This window comes from Moschus berezovskii, chromosome 17, assembly GCF_049115385.1.
Source record: "Moschus berezovskii isolate FMDL1 chromosome 17, NW_MosBer_1.0, whole genome shotgun sequence".
Lineage (NCBI taxonomy): Eukaryota > Metazoa > Chordata > Mammalia > Artiodactyla > Moschidae > Moschus > Moschus berezovskii.
This window is the reverse complement of record NC_142476.1, coordinates 11243432-11261394: the sequence shown is the minus strand read 5'-3', so window position 1 is coordinate 11261394 and position 17963 is coordinate 11243432. Positions and strand designations below refer to the sequence as shown.

General features: G+C 60.3%; 2 protein-coding genes across 2 annotated transcripts; both read left to right on the top strand.

The window, feature by feature from the left end:
* Nucleotides 1–695: 695 nt before the first annotated feature.
* LOC148775064 (uncharacterized) lies at nt 696–8517 on the top strand. The gene is made up of 2 exons (XM_088845180.1): nt 696–833; nt 2026–8517. The coding sequence occupies exon 2, from the start codon at nt 7888–7890 to the stop codon at nt 8515–8517; it is 630 nt and encodes a 209-aa protein (XP_088701306.1). The 5' UTR covers nt 696–833; nt 2026–7887.
* Nucleotides 8378–14581, top strand: PHLDA3 (pleckstrin homology like domain family A member 3). Its single transcript, XM_055418881.2, has 2 exons — nt 8378–8948; nt 10130–14581. The coding sequence occupies exon 1, from the start codon at nt 8538–8540 to the stop codon at nt 8907–8909; it is 372 nt and encodes a 123-aa protein (XP_055274856.1). The 5' UTR covers nt 8378–8537; the 3' UTR covers nt 8910–8948; nt 10130–14581.
* Nucleotides 14582–17963: the final 3382 nt, after the last annotated feature.

Sequence of the window (17963 nt, the reverse complement as noted above, 5' to 3'; positions counted from 1 at the left end):
AGCAGCCTCGGTGGGGAAGGGGCCGGACACACCTCTGGGGAGTGAAGCTGGGTTAAGGCAGAGGCTGTTACCAGAGGCCAGCTGCTGGCCTGGAAGCCCCTCAGGGCAGCGTGGGGCGGGTGGAGGAGGCCCGCCTGCTGTGAGGCCCCCTAAAACTAAGTCCCCCTGTCGGGTTCATGATGAATCTCTCTACCCATTACTTTATTCCCTTTCTTGTCAGGACTGAGGTGTATCAAAGCCAAGGCGGGGCTGAGACCAAGCAGGACCCGCAAGGCCCTCCCAGTACACCCCCCCTCAGCCCCCTGTTTCCTGTCTGCAGAGAAAGGCTTTGTCTCCTGGGTCCTCCCTGATTCCAGAGAGCAGACTCTAGGACTAAGTCAACGGCAAAGTAGAAGCCACCCCCTTGGAGAAGACCCCTCTGCCAAGGCCAGCTCCCCGTTCCCAGTTTTGGACACTTCGTGGGTTTCAGTCCACATCCTGTGCACCTGGTGCCACGGCCTCTGTGAAGGCCTTAAATGCATTCAGCCCCTGGGGCAGGTGCTGTCAAACTGCCATTAACAAATGATCCAACCGAAGCCAAGAAGCAAACAGCGGCTCAAGGTAAACAGCAGAGCAGGACAGAAAGGCAGGCGCTGGGTCTAGGCCCGCCTCCTGCACCACCTACCTGACACTCTTCCTTAGCTGCCGGGCGGTGCTGGAAGTGCAGCAGTGCCAGCACTCCTACCCTGCGTACTCGGCACAGGTCTGTGTGCTGTCATACTCGACCCCTCTATCAGCAGTAAGCAGTGGTCATGTGACCCCTTTATCCTACAAGAGGAAACCGAGAAGTACGGGTAAGTTCAAAGGCACTGCCAGTGGTGGATCCAAGGCTGGAACCAGCTGTGTGACCTCGGGCCCGCCTCCTCGCCTGGGCGTCAACCTCTCCCGTGGGAATGGAGATGTGACCTCGATTAAGTCCATAGAAGTGCTTCTCAGGCCTGAGAACCTCCTGGGGATCTCGCAAAGCTGAGACTCCAACTCGGTGGTTGGGTGGGGCCTGAAACCCAGCGCCTCCTGTGGGCTCCCAGGAGAGGGAGGTGCTGAGGCTGTGGCTTCCAGGCCACGCTGGGCAGTTTGGGCACCTGCCAGCTCTGATGTTCTGCATTTATGGGCCTGGGGAGCCTCCTCCCAGAGGCCATGGAAATTCCGGAGGCCAGTAATGGTGAAAAAAGTACTTAGTGGGCATTTTCTGCCCCAGCTGAGCCCCTGGCCTTTCCACTCTGTGACCTCATCCTGACCCCTCCGGAGGGCTCAAGTGCTGGGCCCTGGGCCACTCCCACTCGGGGTTTCTCCTCCCAGCCCCCTGCTCACCTGGTTCCCTGGCAGAACACAGCTCACACCCAGGGCCGGATGCTCCCCTCCACGGATCTCCCAAGGATCACATTCACCAACACGCCAGGAGCTTCCTCCCTCCCCCAGCCCCTCCACCTCCTCACTTCTCCCAGACCCCAGTCCCAGACTGGACAGCTACAGCCGTCTCTGACTGATCTTGACAAAGGCACCTGTAGGAACATCTCACTTATCAAGTGATAAAGGTGAAAATGCATAATCCTCATTACACAACATTGGAAACACAAAGGCAAGCAGGGAAAACGGTCCTCTCACGTAGAAGGAATTTGTGGGGACCTGGCTCCCTTCCCCTCCATCACCCCCACCCATTTCAAGTCCATGAACCGGGCTGCCCTTTAGGAGGAGACAGAAGAGCTACCCGCCAGTGCAGAAAGCGCCAGGGCAGGACGGGGACTTCCAGTCCCTGGGACAGACCCCGCACCTGCCCAGGGAGAAGGCTGCGGGTCCTGCTCCCTTCCCTCTTCCGGGTGCAAATGTGTGAGCTAAGACCAAGCTGAGCGACCCTTGTTTCTGGGGTTGGGGGACTGGAGGGGTGGAGCAAGATACTTTCTGTCTTGAACTTTTTTGTTGTTGCTGTGGACCATTTTTTAAGTCTTAATTGAATTTGTTACAATATTACTTTTGTTTTGGGTTTAGTTTTTTAGCCACAAGTCACGTGGGATCTTGGTTCCCCTGCCGGGGATCATCCAACCGCACCCTCCGCACTGAAAGGTGAAGTCCTAACCACTGGACAAGGAAGTGTCTGTCTTGAATTTTCTACAGCAGCAGTGCATTCAAGTGTTACTCACACTTCAGATCCATTAGTATTGTGAAAATGCAGTGAAAAAGACAACTAGAAGCAGGCGACGTGTCCGAGTTTGCCCAGCAGGTGCTGGCAGGCTGGCTGTGGCCTCTGGGTCCCTGGGCAGTGGCCAGGCTTCTGGTGGGGTTGCCTGGACCTGGGGCCCCGAGGGTGAGCTGCTCCGGGCTCCTCCGGCAGGGGCACCCAGATGCTGCAGCGACGTGGGAAAGGGGACCCTGCAGGCTGGGACCTAAAGCCTGAGGGCAGCCTCTGCCCAACCCAAGCGGGATCAAACGCCTTCAAGCCCAGACTCGGCCATCAGAGAGGGGCAGTGGGCGCTCTCGAGACGAAAGGGAGCCTGGGTGAATCAGGAAAGTCACTGGGCTGGAAAGCGATTAAAGGGTGAGTGTGGGAGGGGATTTCCACGGAGAGTGCCCGGCCCGGAGCAAGTCCAGGCGGGCCAGCTGCAGGCCACGGCCCTCCTGAGGGCTGTTGCAACGCTGCCTGTAAAAACCAGATCCGTGGAGACTTGAGGCCTTGATCTGGTTTCTTTTTTCCTATGTTGCCCTTTAGATAAACGGATCCGAGGAAACCCCAAAGCGCTAGAACAAAGCACTCTCCATCAAAGGGATGTGAGCAGTCAGGAGACGTCTCTGCGAGAGGCCAGCTAGGGGGTGTCCCCAGATGGGCGGGCCTGGGGGAACCCAGCTGCGAGCTGACCCACCTTCCTCCCCATCCTGGGGCTGGGGAGGAGACTGTGGGGGAGAAGACTCGCTCCTGCCACCTCTCCAGAAGGATGACAGAGCGTCCCCCAGACAACGCCGGACACTGGAGGCTGAGGTTAGAGCAGGGACGGACTTGTCCCAGGCGTCACGTATCTGACGTCGTGTACCCACCACCACAGACTGCCCTGATGTCCCCTGTGGCCGTCTAGGGGCTATTCCTGTCATTTTAAATAATATACCCGGACCTCGCTCTATCAGGTCATTTCAAGTTCAGTTCAGTCACTCAGTCGTGTCCGACTCTTAGCGACCCCATGAATCACAGCACGCCAGGCCTCCCTGTCCATCACCAACTCCTAGAGTTCACTCAAACTCATGTCCACAGAGTTGGTGATGCCATCCAGCCATCTTGTTCTCTGTCGTTCCCTTCTCCACCCTCCCCCAACCTTTCCCAGCATCAGAGTCTTTCCCAGTGAGTCAACTCGTCGCATGAGGTGGCCAAAGTATTGCAGTTTCAGCTTTAGTATCAGTCCTTCCAATGAACACCCAGGACTGATCTCCTTTAGAATGGACTGGTTGGATCTCCTTGCAGTACAAGTGACTCTCAAGAGTCTTCTCCAGCACCACAGTTCAAAAGCATCAATTGTTCGGCAATCGGCTTTCTTCACAGTCCAACTCTCACATCCATACATGACCACAGGAAAAACCATAGCCTTGACTAGACAGACCTTGGTTGGCAAAGTAATGTCTCTGCTTTTTAATATACTATCTAGGTTGGTCATAACTTTCCTTCCAAGGAGTAAGCGTCTTTTAATTTCATGGCTGCAATCAGCATCTGCAGTGATTTTGGAGCCCAAAAAAATAAAGTCTGACACTATCTCCACTGTTTCCCCATCTATTTCCCATGAAGTGATGGGACCAGATGCCATGACCTTCGTCTTCTGAATGTTGAGCTTCAAGCCAACCTTTTCACTCTCCTCTTTCACTTTCATCAAGAGGCCTTTGAGTTCCTCTTCAGTTTCTGCCATAAGGGTGGTGTCATCTGCATATCTGAGGTTATTGATATTTCTCCCGGCAATCTTGATTCCAGCTTGTGCTTCTTCCAGCCCAGCGTTCCCCATGATGTACTTTAGGTAGTGTTTATTGACTCCTGATGATGAAAGAATGGGAAATTCTTGTGTTATCTTTCTTCCTTCCAATTTTTGTTGGTTCCATTTCCATTTTATGCAGTCACTCAGTCTATGGGGTCACACAGAGTCGGACATGACTGAATTGACTTAGCAGCAGCAGCTATGTACTGAGGCCCTACTGTGTGCCAGACGACATGCTGGGTGCTGGGTCCACAGGGTCAAGAAAACACACAAAACTCCGTGCTGGCCTGGGGCCTGCATCCTAGTAGAGGGGGTGGAGAGTGAGTAAGGAAGATACCAAGATTTTAAGAGAGAAATCAGGCAGGGAAGGAATACAGTGTGTGTGTGCAAGAGTATGAGTGTGTCTGCGCGTCTGTGAGTGTGACTAAGTGTGCCTGTGTCTGTGTGTCTGTGTGATTGTGTGACTGAGTGTGCCTGTGTGTGTCTGTGTGTCTGTGAGTGTGATTGCGTGTGCCTGTGTCTGTGTGTCTGTGAGTGTGCCTGTGTGTGTCTGTGTGTCTGCGTGTCTGTGAGTGTGACTGCGTGTGCCTGTGTCTGTGTGTGTGACTGTGTGTCTGAGTGTGACTGTGTGTGCCTGTGTGTGTCTGTGTGACTGTGTGTGCCTGTGTGTGTCTGTGAGTGTGTCTGCGTGTCTGTGTGTCTGTAAGTGTGACTGTGTGTGCCTGTGTCTGTGTGTCTGTAAGTGTGACTGTGTGTCTGTGAGTGTGACTGTGTGTGTCTGTGAGTGTGTCTGCGTGTCTGTGAGTGTGACTGCATGTGCCTGTGTCTGTGACTGTGTGTCTGAGTGTGACTGTGTGTGCCTGTGTCTGTGTGACTGTGTGCCTGTGTGACTGTGTGTGCCTGTGTCTGTGTGTCTGTGTGTGCCTGTGTGTGTCTGTGTGTCTGTGAGTGTGACTGTGTGTGCCTGTGTCTGTGTGTGTGACTGTGTGTCTGTGAATGTGACTGTGTGTGTCTGTGTGTGTGTGTGAGTGGGACTGTGTGGGGCAGTTTCAGCAGGGTGGTGGGACAACCTCCCAGAGAAGGTGCTGCCTGAGTACAGAGCTGTGTGAGGGGAGGAGATGAGAGATGCTGGGGGGCCGCGGTCCAGGTGGGGAGGAGCCGTGGCCCTGGGGGAGGGCTGCCGAGGAGGCCTGCGAGCTGGGAGGGGCGGGGTTCAGGTCAGGAAGGCAGGGGCAGCCCCCCAGGGCTGCGTCACAGGCCTCAGGCTCTGGAGAGTTATAAGCAAAGGGGCAACTTCTGCTCCCTTCAGTTTAAGTTTGTACAGCGTTAATATACATTCTCTTCGTAAATGAATTAATCTTCAGTGCTTGTTCTATGGACTGAGCCTCACAATCAATGAGCACTAAAGTGGATTTACAATAAGATTAAGTAAATACTGTAGAAAACAGCGGAGATTTTACTCCCGGTTCCTCTCTGGCCCCGTTCTTGCCTCCATCCCACCTCGTCCCATCTTCCTTTCCATCCCATTCCGGGCAGTCCGCTGGAGCACACCAGATGCCCTGCAGCTCAGAGCATCTCTAGGGCGCTGGTCCCTGGGACCGTTTTGCAGTCCAGCCCATTGCAGCTGCTGCAGACGGATGGACAAAGGGAGCAGACCAGCTTCCCTGGGGGAGCAGGTGCCTGCGGAGGGTAGGGGGCTGGCAGGCAGGGACGTTCTGTGCAGCAGTCCTGTTGGGTCAGGTACAGAAGAGCTGAGGGAGTGTGTCCAGGCCCCAGTGAGGCCCCCGCAGGTGAGCGCCAGCGCTGTGCCCAGGGCCGTGTTCCCTGGTGTGCTGTTCCCAGGGGCAGGGTCTAGATGCTCTGGCATGCAGGGGGTGTCAGCACTAGCCCCCTGCCCCTCTGGGGTCTGAACCTCTCCCAGATGGGCCCACCAGCAGAGATCAGTTCTGGGAAAAGGTTTAGAGTGAGCCTTCTCTCCTCATCCCTGACAGACCTGGAGGGCGGGACTCCCAGGTCCCGAGGATCTATGCAGGACCCCAGGAGCTGTGGGCTGGGAACCAAGGCTTAGCTGCCAGTGACCCGGTGTTTCCCTGCTGAGCTCCCTTCTGTGGCCTCCCTTTACCCTATGCTCCTGTCTGTGTCCAGCCCATACTCCTGTGTCCAAAGGCCTGGCGCTCCTCCACCCAGTCAGCTGGAGAGGAGTGCGGGTGGCTGGTTCCCACCAAAAAGGAAAGCTGTGTCCCCAGACGCCGACACAGGGGAGGTCCTCTCAGCCACCACAGTCTCGCCCAGCTTTGTCATTTAGAAGCTGTGCGATTTCATCTAGGTTGCCCCGCCTCTCTGATCTCATCGGTCAAGAGACTCAAAGACACGTGAGGGTGCTCTGCAAACGTTTAAAGCCCGCATGTCTGTGAAATCACCTGGGTCTGGAGAGAGCACCAGTGTGTCCCAGGCCTGGAGAGGGAGGGGTGACCGCAAGAAACCAGCCAGAGCGGAGCTGGTCTGGAGCTGGCTGCTCAGGAGGATTCCAGATTATGCAGGTCTCAGCCGGGCAGGCGCCCCCAGGAGACGCCTATGCAGGACCGGGGTCAGGGCCTGGGCGGGGCCTGGGAGCCCCAGGAGGGTGTGGCCGGCAGACAGGCTGAGACCTGGGGTCCCTAAGGCCGGCTGCAGCCCTCACTTGAGCTCCCTGCTCTGCCGCCTCAGACTTTACCAGTCTTGCTGGCCGGCTTCCCTCAGGGCCGACCACGGCCTCTCCGGGAGGGCTGGGGCTAGCCCGCCCACGTGCGCATGTGGGCGTGTGCCTGAGTGTTTCCTGCGCATGCGGGCCTGCCCAGCTGTGGGTGGGAACTGACAGCCTCTGACCTGGCTGCTGTGTGTGTGTGGGGTGCCCCCCTCCCCTGGACATGCTCTGTCCCCGTTAGGCTCCGCGTCACTGGGCAGGAGGGTGCAAACACAGGGTGTGGGCACACCCTCATTGCCACCTATCACTATTCCCATAATAATCTACTATTAACAAGGGTATGAACAGGCCCTTAAGAGACGGGAAGTCCTGGGGAAACGGGCCAACTTGGGTAGCAAGATGACCCAGGAGAGCCTAGACTAGTCTCAGGGTTCCCATCTTCTTCTGAAGTCAGTAAAAATGGGGGAAGGAGTGGAATGACTTTTTTTTCAATTAATTTTTTTGGGCAGCGCCATGCACCTTGCAGAATCTTAATTCCCTGACAGGCCCCGCAGCAGTGAAACCCTGGAGTCCTAACGACTGGGCCGCCAGGGAATTCCCTGAACACTTCTTGAGTCTCCTTCCTGAGCTCCTCGCAGATGTTATTATCTTGCTCCTTAGAGTTCTCTGAGTATCAGAGCCAGTTAACCCTCCCGCCTGACAGATGAGGAAATGGAAAGATAATGGAAGTGGGCAGGACGCAGCCAAGCGGAGGAGCTGGGGTCGCAGGGCTGGACACGGCTGAGCGACTGAAGGCCAGCAGCAGCCGCGAAGGTGGTGTCCATGGGAGGCTCTGCAGGGGGCAGAGAGAGGGGAGCCTTCAGCTGAGTATGGGGTGGGGGTGGGGGACGGCGAACTGAAACTGGGGGAAGAAGCAACAGGCCCCGGCGGCCAGGCCCCGGTTTAAGTGGGCTGAGCGCGGCCCTGTAAGGGGCCGTCCTCGGTCATTCCCATTCCCCCAGGAGGGGAGGCTGAGGGGCCTCAGGTTCCTCCTAAACCACACCGGGATGGTGGCGGGCGCGGGAGGCTGGGCCGCCCGAGCCGAGACCGCCGTGGGCAGCCTGTCTGGGGCCCCCGCACGGAGAAATCTGCCCAAGGGAGCGGAATCCAGCTTAGTCTGATCCCCCCTCACCCCCCACCCCGCCCAAACCCCGGGACTGTCCTCATTTTTCTGATTGCGCAATGCCAAGGGGCAACTGGCCAAGCGAGGAAGGGGGTCAGAAGCTGGGGCAGGGTTCCCGTGGCCTGGGAGCTCCAGCAGCTGTCTGGCAACCCCTCACCCTCCCGGCGAGACCCAGCCCTGCCGGGGGGCGACCTCGGAACAGGCCCCTCCCAAGCAGCCAGGTCTCTAGTCTAGACGACAGCGCCTCCTTCCCCTTCCCACCCCCTGAGTCCCAGGCCCGGAGGTCCCCGGGAGCGGCGGACCAAAGGCCCGAAGGCCGGAGCGGTGGGGCAGCAGCCCCCTGGGCCCCCCGCGCCCCAGCCCCACGCCCGGAACCCGCCGGGTGGCCGCGCCCCGCCCCGGGGCGGGCCGGGCGCGGGGGAGCGGAGGGCGGGCCGGGCGCGCCGGAATGCGCGGCGGCGCGGGAGGCAGGGGGCGGGCGCCGGACATGTGAGGGCACATCCCGCGAGCCGCCGCCGGGTGCGCAGACGGCCCAGGAAGAGCGGGCGAGCGGGCTGCCGGGCGCGGGTGCTCTGGGGCCCGGGGCCGGGGCGGCGCGGAGCGGCGGCCGGGGCCGAGGCGGGGCCCGACGGGCAGCGGGAGCGCCGGCCGGGCGGCGGGGAGAGCCGGCGGGGCGCAGCGCGGCCTAGCCGCGGCCCCGCGCGCGCCCATGACGGCGGCCGTGCTCCGGGAGGGCGTGCTGGAGAAGCGCAGCGGCGGGCTGCTGCAGCAGTGGAAGCGCAAACGCTGCGTGCTCACCGAGCGCGGGCTGCAGCTCTTCGAGGCCAAGGGCGCGGGCGGCCGGCCCAAGGAGCTCAGCTTCGCCCGCATCAAGGCCGTGGAGTGCGTGGAGAGCACCGGCCGCCACACCTACTTCACGCTGGTGACCGAGGGCGGCGGCGAGATCGACTTCCGCTGCCCGCCTGAGGACCCGGGCTGGAACGCACAGATCACCCTCGGCCTGGTCAAGTTCAAGAACCAGCAGGCCATCCAGACCGTGCGTGCCCGGCAGAGCCTCGGGGCCGGGGCGCTGGTGTCCTAGAGCGCGGGGGCGCGCCTGGCCCGCCCGAGGTCGCGTCAGGTGAGCCCCTGGGCCCGAGCCACCCTCCTCTCTGGCCCTCATGTCGCCTCTTTCCCCTCCGGAGGAAATGGGGGCCCCAAGCTGCTGTCCGCTCCAGATTGGGCCGTCCGAGGGCCAGCGGGGAGGGAGAAACCTAGGGGAGCGCCCAGGAGTCCAGCCTGGAGCCAAGAGCCTGCCTCCCCCTGGCGCCGGCGAGGGCCCGACTGTGACCTCCGTGTCCGACAGGAGGGTGGGCCTGCGGCCTCCCGAGGCTGGGGAGGAGGCTGGCAGACAGGCCGCTGGGCCTCCACCCCTGCCAGGGCGGGGTGGAGGTGGAGCGGGGTGGGGGTGGGGCAGAGAGGGATGGGCTTGCCCCCGCTTTCTGCTGGGATGACTGCCGCCCTCGAGTTGGAGCGTGGAATTGTGGCAGGGTGCTCAGGGTTGGGACTGGAACCAAGAAGCTGGGAATCCCCAGGTGGGACCTTGGAGGGGGCTGTGCTGGACCTGGGACCTCCACTACCTGTTCTCAGGGGTGGGTCTGGGGGATCCTAGGGCCTAGCTGTGTGGGAAACCAGGAGATTTGGGAGGTTTGCAGACAGGCCACTTCTGCCAGGGGAGGTGGGCCTGTCCACCTGCCCCTGGTGTCCAGCATGTGGGCTGGGCGGAGAAGGGGGCTGGAGGAAGGGTTGGGGTCCTGGTGGTGGGTGGATCAGGCCACGATTTGTTTGTGATGCCTTGATCTTCTGTGGGCCATAGGGCAGGGGCAGGGGGCGGGCCTGTGGTCAGGAAAGCTGGGCAGGGACCAGGGGCAGAACCAGAAGCCCTGGCTCCCCCGCCTGGGCCCTCCTGTGGGAACCAGGAGCAGGCTGAGGAAGGGTCTAGTTTGTCTTTCTCGGAGGAAACTGACGTCCCCCCTCCCAGTCCGAGCCCGGCCCTCCCATTGACAGCCTCTCAGTGTGGTCGGGGGCCCTATGCAGTGGGCGGCCCTGAGCGGCTGGGTGACAGGCAGACCCTGGGCCTTTGAGCTGGTTCTCTTCCGTGCTGTGGCCTCAGGGACCTGGAGGGAGCAGCTCCCTGCGGGGGTCACAGTGGGGTGTTCTCCTGAGATGCGGGAGCAGGTCCGGGGACTCTGCACAAACAGCTCCTGTGGACTGCTCCCCACCGCACCTGCCTCCACCCTGATGGCTGTGCTTCCTCTCCAGCTTCCGGGCCCCCTTTGGCTCTCGGGGCGTGGCTATGCTCCTGACTACTCCGGGTGGCGAGGCTGCAGCTGTGGACACCCCTGTGGAGGAGGCGTTGGAGTCACGGGTCAGCTGGAGCCAGTGGGAGCCAGCGAGGAGGGGGACGGCCACAGGGGGCTGAGGATTAGGGTTCGGCCCTGGGCACTCAGGCTCTCAGGACGTGCCCGTCCCGTGCCCAGCCTCTGAGCTCTGGCAAAGCCCCCATCTGCTACAGCCCTGCTGTCTTCTCTGCAGACTGTCCGCCTCAGGCTTGGTGACGTGCCTGCAGGAGGGCAACCCCCCAGGAGCGCCGAGCTAGCGCCTCAGGACTTGAGAGGCCCGCCTGGGGCCCACGAGATGAGCCCCCGGGCTCAGCTCTGGATTCACCTCGGTGGGGGTAGCTGATGGGCCCGAGGCCTACTCTTGGGGTCGTCTGCTGCTTGGGTCCTTTTCGGGACCCCCACCCCTCCAAGCCTCTCTTTGCACACTTCTTCCCCCTTCCTGCCCGTCTTCCCTGCGCTGCCTGGCCAGGCCTGGAGGTGGTGGGTGGGTAGAGGCTCAACCCTAACCATTTCACACCTGTCCCAGAATCTGATGCCTGCAGAGGGCGGTGACCACGTTGTTTTCCGAGTGAGAGTCTTTCCCACAAAGACCTGGTATTGGGAACATCCCTCTCCTCACCTCCACTTTCCTGAGCTAAACCCCATCCTGAAATATCCAGCCTGGGGAGGCAGAGACCCTGCAGCCCAGAGAAAACAGCCTCAGAGGTGCTGGAGGAGGGACCCTGGGGCCTGCATGGGTCGCTGTGGCCTCTGCTGTCTTCCTGGGAGGCAGCCGTGTCTCCCCAGCGGGGCTTGTCCCTTCATCACTCACACACTTGGGCCTGCTCCACTGACATCACAAGTCTTCTCCGCATGATGGTTTAAAAGGAATCGTTTCAGCAGCAGAGAAACGGAGGTGGAGACAGCGCTGCCCTGAGTGACACAGAGACGGCACATTGGCTGACCCACGTCCGGCCTGCCCTGTTGCTGTGTGGCAGCTTCAGAGTCCGATGGGGCAGGGAGGCCGAGCGTCCACCACAGGAGTCTGGAAGCCACTTCCAACCTCTTGCTCCCTGCAGGCTCCTCCTCCCATCTGGTCACGACCCCTGTCCTTTGTCCCCATCCCCCAGAGCCCTCTGCAGCTTCTCGTTTCTCTGATATGTGAACCTCATCTCACAATCGAATAAGAACTTACAAGGTACAAAGGCATTTTTACAGATGCTTCATTTGTGCTCTCATTAGGCTGTCCATCCAGTCCACGATGTAAATAAGCACCCCTGCCTGGGCTGGCTCGTGCTGTGATCAGTTGGTGGTGTTTGGTGTGACCCTCGGGAGAGAGTGTGGAGGTCAACGGGCCTGTGTGTGGGTGGAGTGCCAGAGACCTTGGTGTTGCCACTGTGTCCTGGACTCAAGCTATGTGAAAGGCTTGGCTTCATCCTGCTGTAAGCTTCTAAGATAGATCCTGGCTCTTTCCAGCAAACTGAGGGAGGTGTCCAGACACTCAGAAATGGGAGTGTGTTTGTGAGCAGATGGGATCAGGGTGTGGGACACGCTCGTCTGGCAAACACGAGCCTTTTGCAGGCAGGCTCTGGGGGAGTGGAGACGGAGCACCTGGTCTGAGCTGAGTCCAGGGGGCGAGCAGTTGCCACTGTGCCCTTGAGGGGCAGGTGCAGCGGGGGCTGTCCTCAGCAGAGCCGGTGGGGGGTCATCCCGGGAGGCTGTAGTGAGGGGCATGGCCGGTGGTGGGGGTTCTTCAGCTCCTGGCCCTCTCTGCTTTTGGGGAACGTCGCCCTGTCGGCTCCAAGTATCCTTTCGTTCCTGTCCAAGCCCACTTGGGCTGCTCCCTTTGCTAGGAGGTCCCGGCCCCTCTGAAAGTTGTGCTGCTGCGGGTCCCGGCACGGGGGATGCTGGAGCAGCTGGTGGGTATCTGGAAGGGGAGAAGCACTAGGAACCTCGGAGGGGGTGGGGCTCAGACTTTCCTGGGGTGTCTGCAGGGGAAGAAGGCCCTATCCCTGGGATCAGGGGTATCCTCATGCTCTGCCAAGGGGAGGAGCCTGGGACTCGTGCCCACCCCCAGGAGTGCTCAACTGGACCGCTGAGCAGGGTCAGGGCCTCCCGGGGGCCCTGAGAGGCCCAGCCGCGCCCTACAGACAGGCACGGGGTGGAAAAACCTTGCTCACAGGAGGCCCGGGTGGGGCCCTCGCCACTCTGCTTGCCCGGCTGCCCTGGCTTCATCCCTGCCAACCCCTGAGTCATCAGTGGGAAAGTGAGGCAGGGCGAGTCCTGGCAGGCGGGGGTGGGGGGGCTCTGTTCAGGTGAGCAGGGTGGGGTGGAGGTTCAGACAAGAGCCAGCCTGTGGTGGGGACTGGGGGTGACAGCCAGGAGCCTCTGGAAGCAGGGGTCTGCAGCAGGGGGAGCGGGCACGGTGCCCTGACCTGGAGGCCCTCTCCCAGAGCTGGGGGTGCAGAGGCACCTTGGTGGTGTGCCCACCAGGCCCAGTGCAGGGGCCCTGGCAGACCCTGGCCAGCTGTGCACCTCACTGCAGCAGTCCGGGCTGTCCCTCCCAGCCACTGTAGTGTACCGCCTGGCACGCGGCTCACCCTCCCAACTGGAACCTTCCCTGGTGCCTGGAGGACGTCCTGGCTCCCGGGAGGTGCGCCCTCCATGGTCAGGCGTCTCCTGTGTCCATACCCATGCCCCCAGCTGGGACCCCTGCGCAGGACAGGCGGGGGCCCTTGTACCCCCACTGCCCCCCGCCCTGGGAACTCTCCCTGCTCTGTCCAGGCCGCAGAACTGCTCTGCGTCTTGGCCCACGGCTGACCATGCGCTCCGCCGTCTGAGTCCCGGGGACGAGGTAGGTGCCTCATCGTCTCCATGGTGACTGCGCTGACTCCACAGGCCCACGTCAGCACAAGGGTCATCCAGCCACGGAGGCTGTGGATTCAGAAACAGGTTATGTGACCTGCTAGGCGTCCCAGCGGCTCACCGGATGTGGGCCCTGAGTTCACGCCAGACAAGCCCTTCTCGTGGGGTTAGCGGGTGAGTGGCCAGGGAGAGGGACTTGCAGGCAGGTGGCAAGGGTGAGAGCAGAGGCTGGGGGCTGAGAAGGGGCATCGGGGGGCCTGTGTGGAGGGCGCTAGTGGATGGAGGCTGCAGCCAGTCCTTAACACGGCGCTGGGTCGAACTCCAGGAGGGGACCAGCAAGGGGCCCTTCGGCTTGGGAGGGTCTGCGTGAGCCTGCAGGGGCAGCCCTGGGCAGGACCCCCTGGGGCAGCAGAGGAAGGGGGCCCAGGGCGGGGCAGTGCGCATCCTGTGTTGGCTCAAATGCTCCATCTCACGACCTGGGCGTGGGCCCATCCTGGGAGTGAGGCCTGGGCTCTGCTGATGGACCCTGTGCTGCACAGCCTACTCCTGAGACCCACAGCGGGGCCACCTGCTGCCGGGGTGAGCGGGGACTCCCCTGGTTTCTGCACTGAAAGCTCTGTGTCCCCAGAATGCCGCAGGTCTGGGCCCTCAGACCGTCAGTCACCCCCTTCCCACACTGCCCAGGGTCAGGAAGCCTGGTCCCCTCTTTCCTGATTTCAGCTATCAGGCCCGCCCTTGGTCCGGGGCCTGGGAAGGGCCCCCACAGAGTCCTGGGCTGTGAGCTGAGGGGCAGGGGTCCAGGGCACCGTCACCCCAGCTCCGGCCAGCGGAGCGTCCTGCATCCTCCGGACACACAGACTCCTGGCCGCAGGGAGGAGGAGGTGTCCCCAGGCTCCCCAGTCAGCTCTGCCCTGCTTCACCAGTGCCGAGCCGTTCCTGGCGGTCAGGGAACGCAGGGGAGACGTGGCTGGGGCAGAGGTGCCAGGGCTGAGGAAGGAGAGCTGTGCAGGGAGCGCCAAGGAGGTGCTGACTCGGGGCCTCGGCCTGGTCCCCGCTTCTTCCAGGCAAGGGGGAGCCTGTTGCAAAGCTGCTGTTCTTACACATAATCCTTTATTTTATCAGAGACATCCATTCACCGAGGCAAATGTGAAAGGATAGAAAATTACAAAGAGGAAACAAGCATCACCTTGGTGTTCCCATCTTTCAAGAGATAGTCGTTAGCGTTTCGCGGTATTTCCGTCTGCATTTACTCCTCTAAATGTATGTAATACTTAATTATCCCATGATTTGAAATATGTAATTACTCTTCACACGCAGGCTCATCCTGTGTGTATATATTCTACATCTTCATTTTTAATGTGTGAGTCCACTGTTAGGAGGCCATGACATGAAGTATTTTAATGCCTGTGTGTGTATCGTCTGCTGTTGTTTATTTGACATCCAGCCCCTCATGAGTTGGGCACCCCCACACCCTTTTAGTTTTTATCTCTGTGTATATAAGGATGCAATGAACATTTGCCTATTTGAATCTGTGTCTCTTGATGTTTCTTTCTGACAATATTCTTTTTTAATTTAAATTTTCTTTTTTTTAAATTGAAGTGCATGAAGTACACTTTTGAAGTGCATTCTCTTTTTAAAAAAATTACATTTCAGGTGTAATAGTGACAATTTTCAAAAGTTATACTCCATTTATAGTTATTATGAAATATTGGCTCTATTCCTTGTATATTGGTTCGTATATCCTTGTAGCTTATTTATTTTATGCATAATAGTTCAATCCTCTTACTCCCCTACCCCTGTATCAACCCTGGCTTCCTCCCTGTATCCGTGAGTCTGCTCCTTTTCTGTCATGTTTGCTAGTTTGTGGTATTTTCTGGATTCCACATGTAAGAGGCATCATACCATATTCTTTAGGAGAATCCGTGACGCGCCATGGCTTCATGAGAGCCAGGGGGTGTGGGCGTGCTCCTGGAGGCTGGTGGTCGCAGAAGATGGAGAGATGGGTGGTGGGGGCCAGGGGCAGGAGGGATACGGGTGAGGGGCTGGTGTGGAAGCTGCGCTGTGGGCCGGGTCTGGAGCCACACGAGTGGGCGTACGGGCGGGAGCTGAAGCCTGAGCCCTGATCACAGCCCTGAGTGCAAACCCTGGCCATGTCTGCTTGCTGACATGGTCTGCCTCCTGGATTGCCGTGAGACATGTGGAGAGAGGCCCGTAAATAGGACAGCACTCGGGACGCATGGGCCATCTGTGGGCACAGCCCCGTGGTCGCTCTCCACCAGCACTGAAACCAGGCCCCTCTCCAGAGGTCCAGAGCCCTGCGAGCTCACAAACACAGGCCCTCACACGCACACACAGGGACATGCATGCATGCGTGCATGCACACACACAGACACACACGTGGACACCCCTCGGCTCTGGCTTTCTGCCAACCCCCGCGCTCTGCCTGAGCCCCCTGCTCCTTCAAAACTCAGCTCGGGACCGCCTCTGGCGGGCAGACCCAATGCAGCCCCGCTGGTCTCTGCCTCTGAGGGGCTCGTGTGGACCCTGCCCCTCAACAGTGACTGGCATGGAGACTGGACGGATGTCTCGCCCACACACAGTGAGGGCTGAAGGCCTGAGTGTCCGTCTCGCTTACGGCCTCTGCTCATCCTGGCTTCTTTCTAATTTTTACTATTTCTTTATTTTTAAATGTTTTTGCTTTTTGCTCATGTTATGTGGCCTGTGGGATCCTAGTTCCCTGACCAGGAATCAAACCTCTGTCCCCTGCATTGGGAGCCTGGACTCAACCACTGGACCGCCAGTGATGTCCCTCTTCCTGCCTGCTTTTGAAGGAAACGCTGTGTTGGGAAGGTCCATGTTGCAGGACTGAGCGTGGCCAACAAGCTGGTCCCTGCGACGATCGTGTATGTTTGGAAGAAGGTCCCTCGTGGGTGGACCTTCAGACGAGAGCCCCTCCTGGCCGACATCCTGACCGCTGTCCTTCGATATCCTGGGGCAGAGGCCCACCAGGCACGTCCAGGCCTCGGGCCCTTGGGGGCTGAGACAACTCCTGTGCCTGGTGCTCCGGGGAGGCCTGGCCTTGCTGCTGCGGCCGTCCCCATGTGAAGCAGACAGGCCAGCCTCACACGTGCCCACCTTGGCATCTCTCTGAGGGCCCCCATTCCCTGGCATCCCTGTGGGAGGCCCAGGCTGTGTGGAGGGCGTCCAGCTGCAGCGTGGGGCTCTCCTTGTCCCTGAGAGCAGTGTCTCCCCGCAGCGCGGGTGTGGCAGACCCCAGAGGGAGAGGCTGTCTCCCCCACCAGCCCGCCCTGATCACGGGGACTGCTGGGTTGCAGGCCCGTCCTACGGACACAACCCCATCCAGGCTGACGGTCCCTGGCCTGGGCCTGTGCTCACAAGTATGATGTGGGCAAACAGCCCCAGTGTCGTTTACTGGGGGACTTAAAACGGCCCACCCCACCCCCAGCCAGGACGGGGCTGGGTGTGGCTGGGGAGGACCCCAGCAGGACCCCCGGGCACACGGGCCTCCGCTTCAGTCGTTACCGGCACCCAAGAGGCCTTTGTTCAGAGCTGGACTCCACCGGTGCTGGGAGGGCTCACCCAGCCCCGCCTATTTACTCAGCTCCTCCTCAGCAGGCGGTGGGTGTCCGGGGGGTGGGCCTGTTTATCTTTGGCAGACAGTAAATCTTGGATGAACGGCCGGGTAAGGCCAAAGGCTTCCAGCTGTCCAGTCACCCCTCCCCACCTCTCCCGACTCTGGGTCCCCTGGGAAAGTTACAGTGGTTCAAAGGCTGTTAAGACATTGTTCACCTTGGGGACCATGGTCACTAGTCAAGGAACTGGACTGGGAGGGGAGGCCGCCCAGCGCGCAGGGACGAGACTGATGGCTTCCCGGCTGTGCGCGGACGCACAGTGTCCCTGCCGCCTCATTTGCTCTCTCCACCGCTGAGAGGATCTGTCTCTGCAGAGAGAGAAACGGAGACTCAGAGACACTGGTTGCTTGCTCAAAGTCACGCAATGCTGACCTGCTGTGGGGTCTGCACCCAGGTCTGTGGGCCGGGAATTGGCAGGGGCGGGGCTGGGGGGCTGGGGGCCCACAGGAGGGGCCGTAACAGGCATTGTGAGGTGGGCCCAAGCAAAGGTTTGGGCATTTATGCCCCTGCCTGGGAGACTTGGGGTGGTGGTGGGGCTGGCACTGTGTTTTACTGAAGGCTGATGAGGGCGGGTCTCTGCTGGGTGTGTGGGAAGAACTGTAAATAATTCAGTAATAAAGCGGGAAGGCTGCATTAACTGCCTGGCCCCTTGCGGGGTGGACACATGCGCTGAGCCCTGGCCCCAGCCTTGCGGGCTGGTCTGGGGTGTGAGGTGGCCATGGGCCCTGACCTGCCCCCCCATCACCCCGAGAGGAAGACAAGAGCCCCAGAGAGGCTCCTCGTGGGACGGACCGCCAGTGGACCAGCAGCTCCTGTGCGCACTCACCAGCTCCTTCCCCCCCAGGCCCTGGGGGTGGTCGGAAGTTCAGCTCTTGGGTGGACCAGGCTGGCCACTCACGCTTGGGGCCAGCGCTTGGTGGGTCACCTGGAGGTCTTGGAGGCAGGGTGGTACCGGGCAGTGAGCTGGGGGCAGGGGGCTGGCTCCTGGCGGGGCTTGAGGGTCTCCTTTGACCCGAATGGGGGGAGATGCTTATCGTCCAACCCTCCCCTTTGGCCCTCTCTGTGGCCTTGGGTGCAGAGGGCACTCTGCAGATGAGAAGGCAGGGCTCAGAGGGGCTACCCTGTGATTCACATCAGTGCTGGCGTGGGGACAGGACCTGGGGTACGTGTTTGAGTGTGTCCAGAGGCTGCCAGAGGGAGGGGCCGGGGTCCCAGGGCACTCCCCTCCCACCCACGCTCACCTCTATCTGCCTCCCC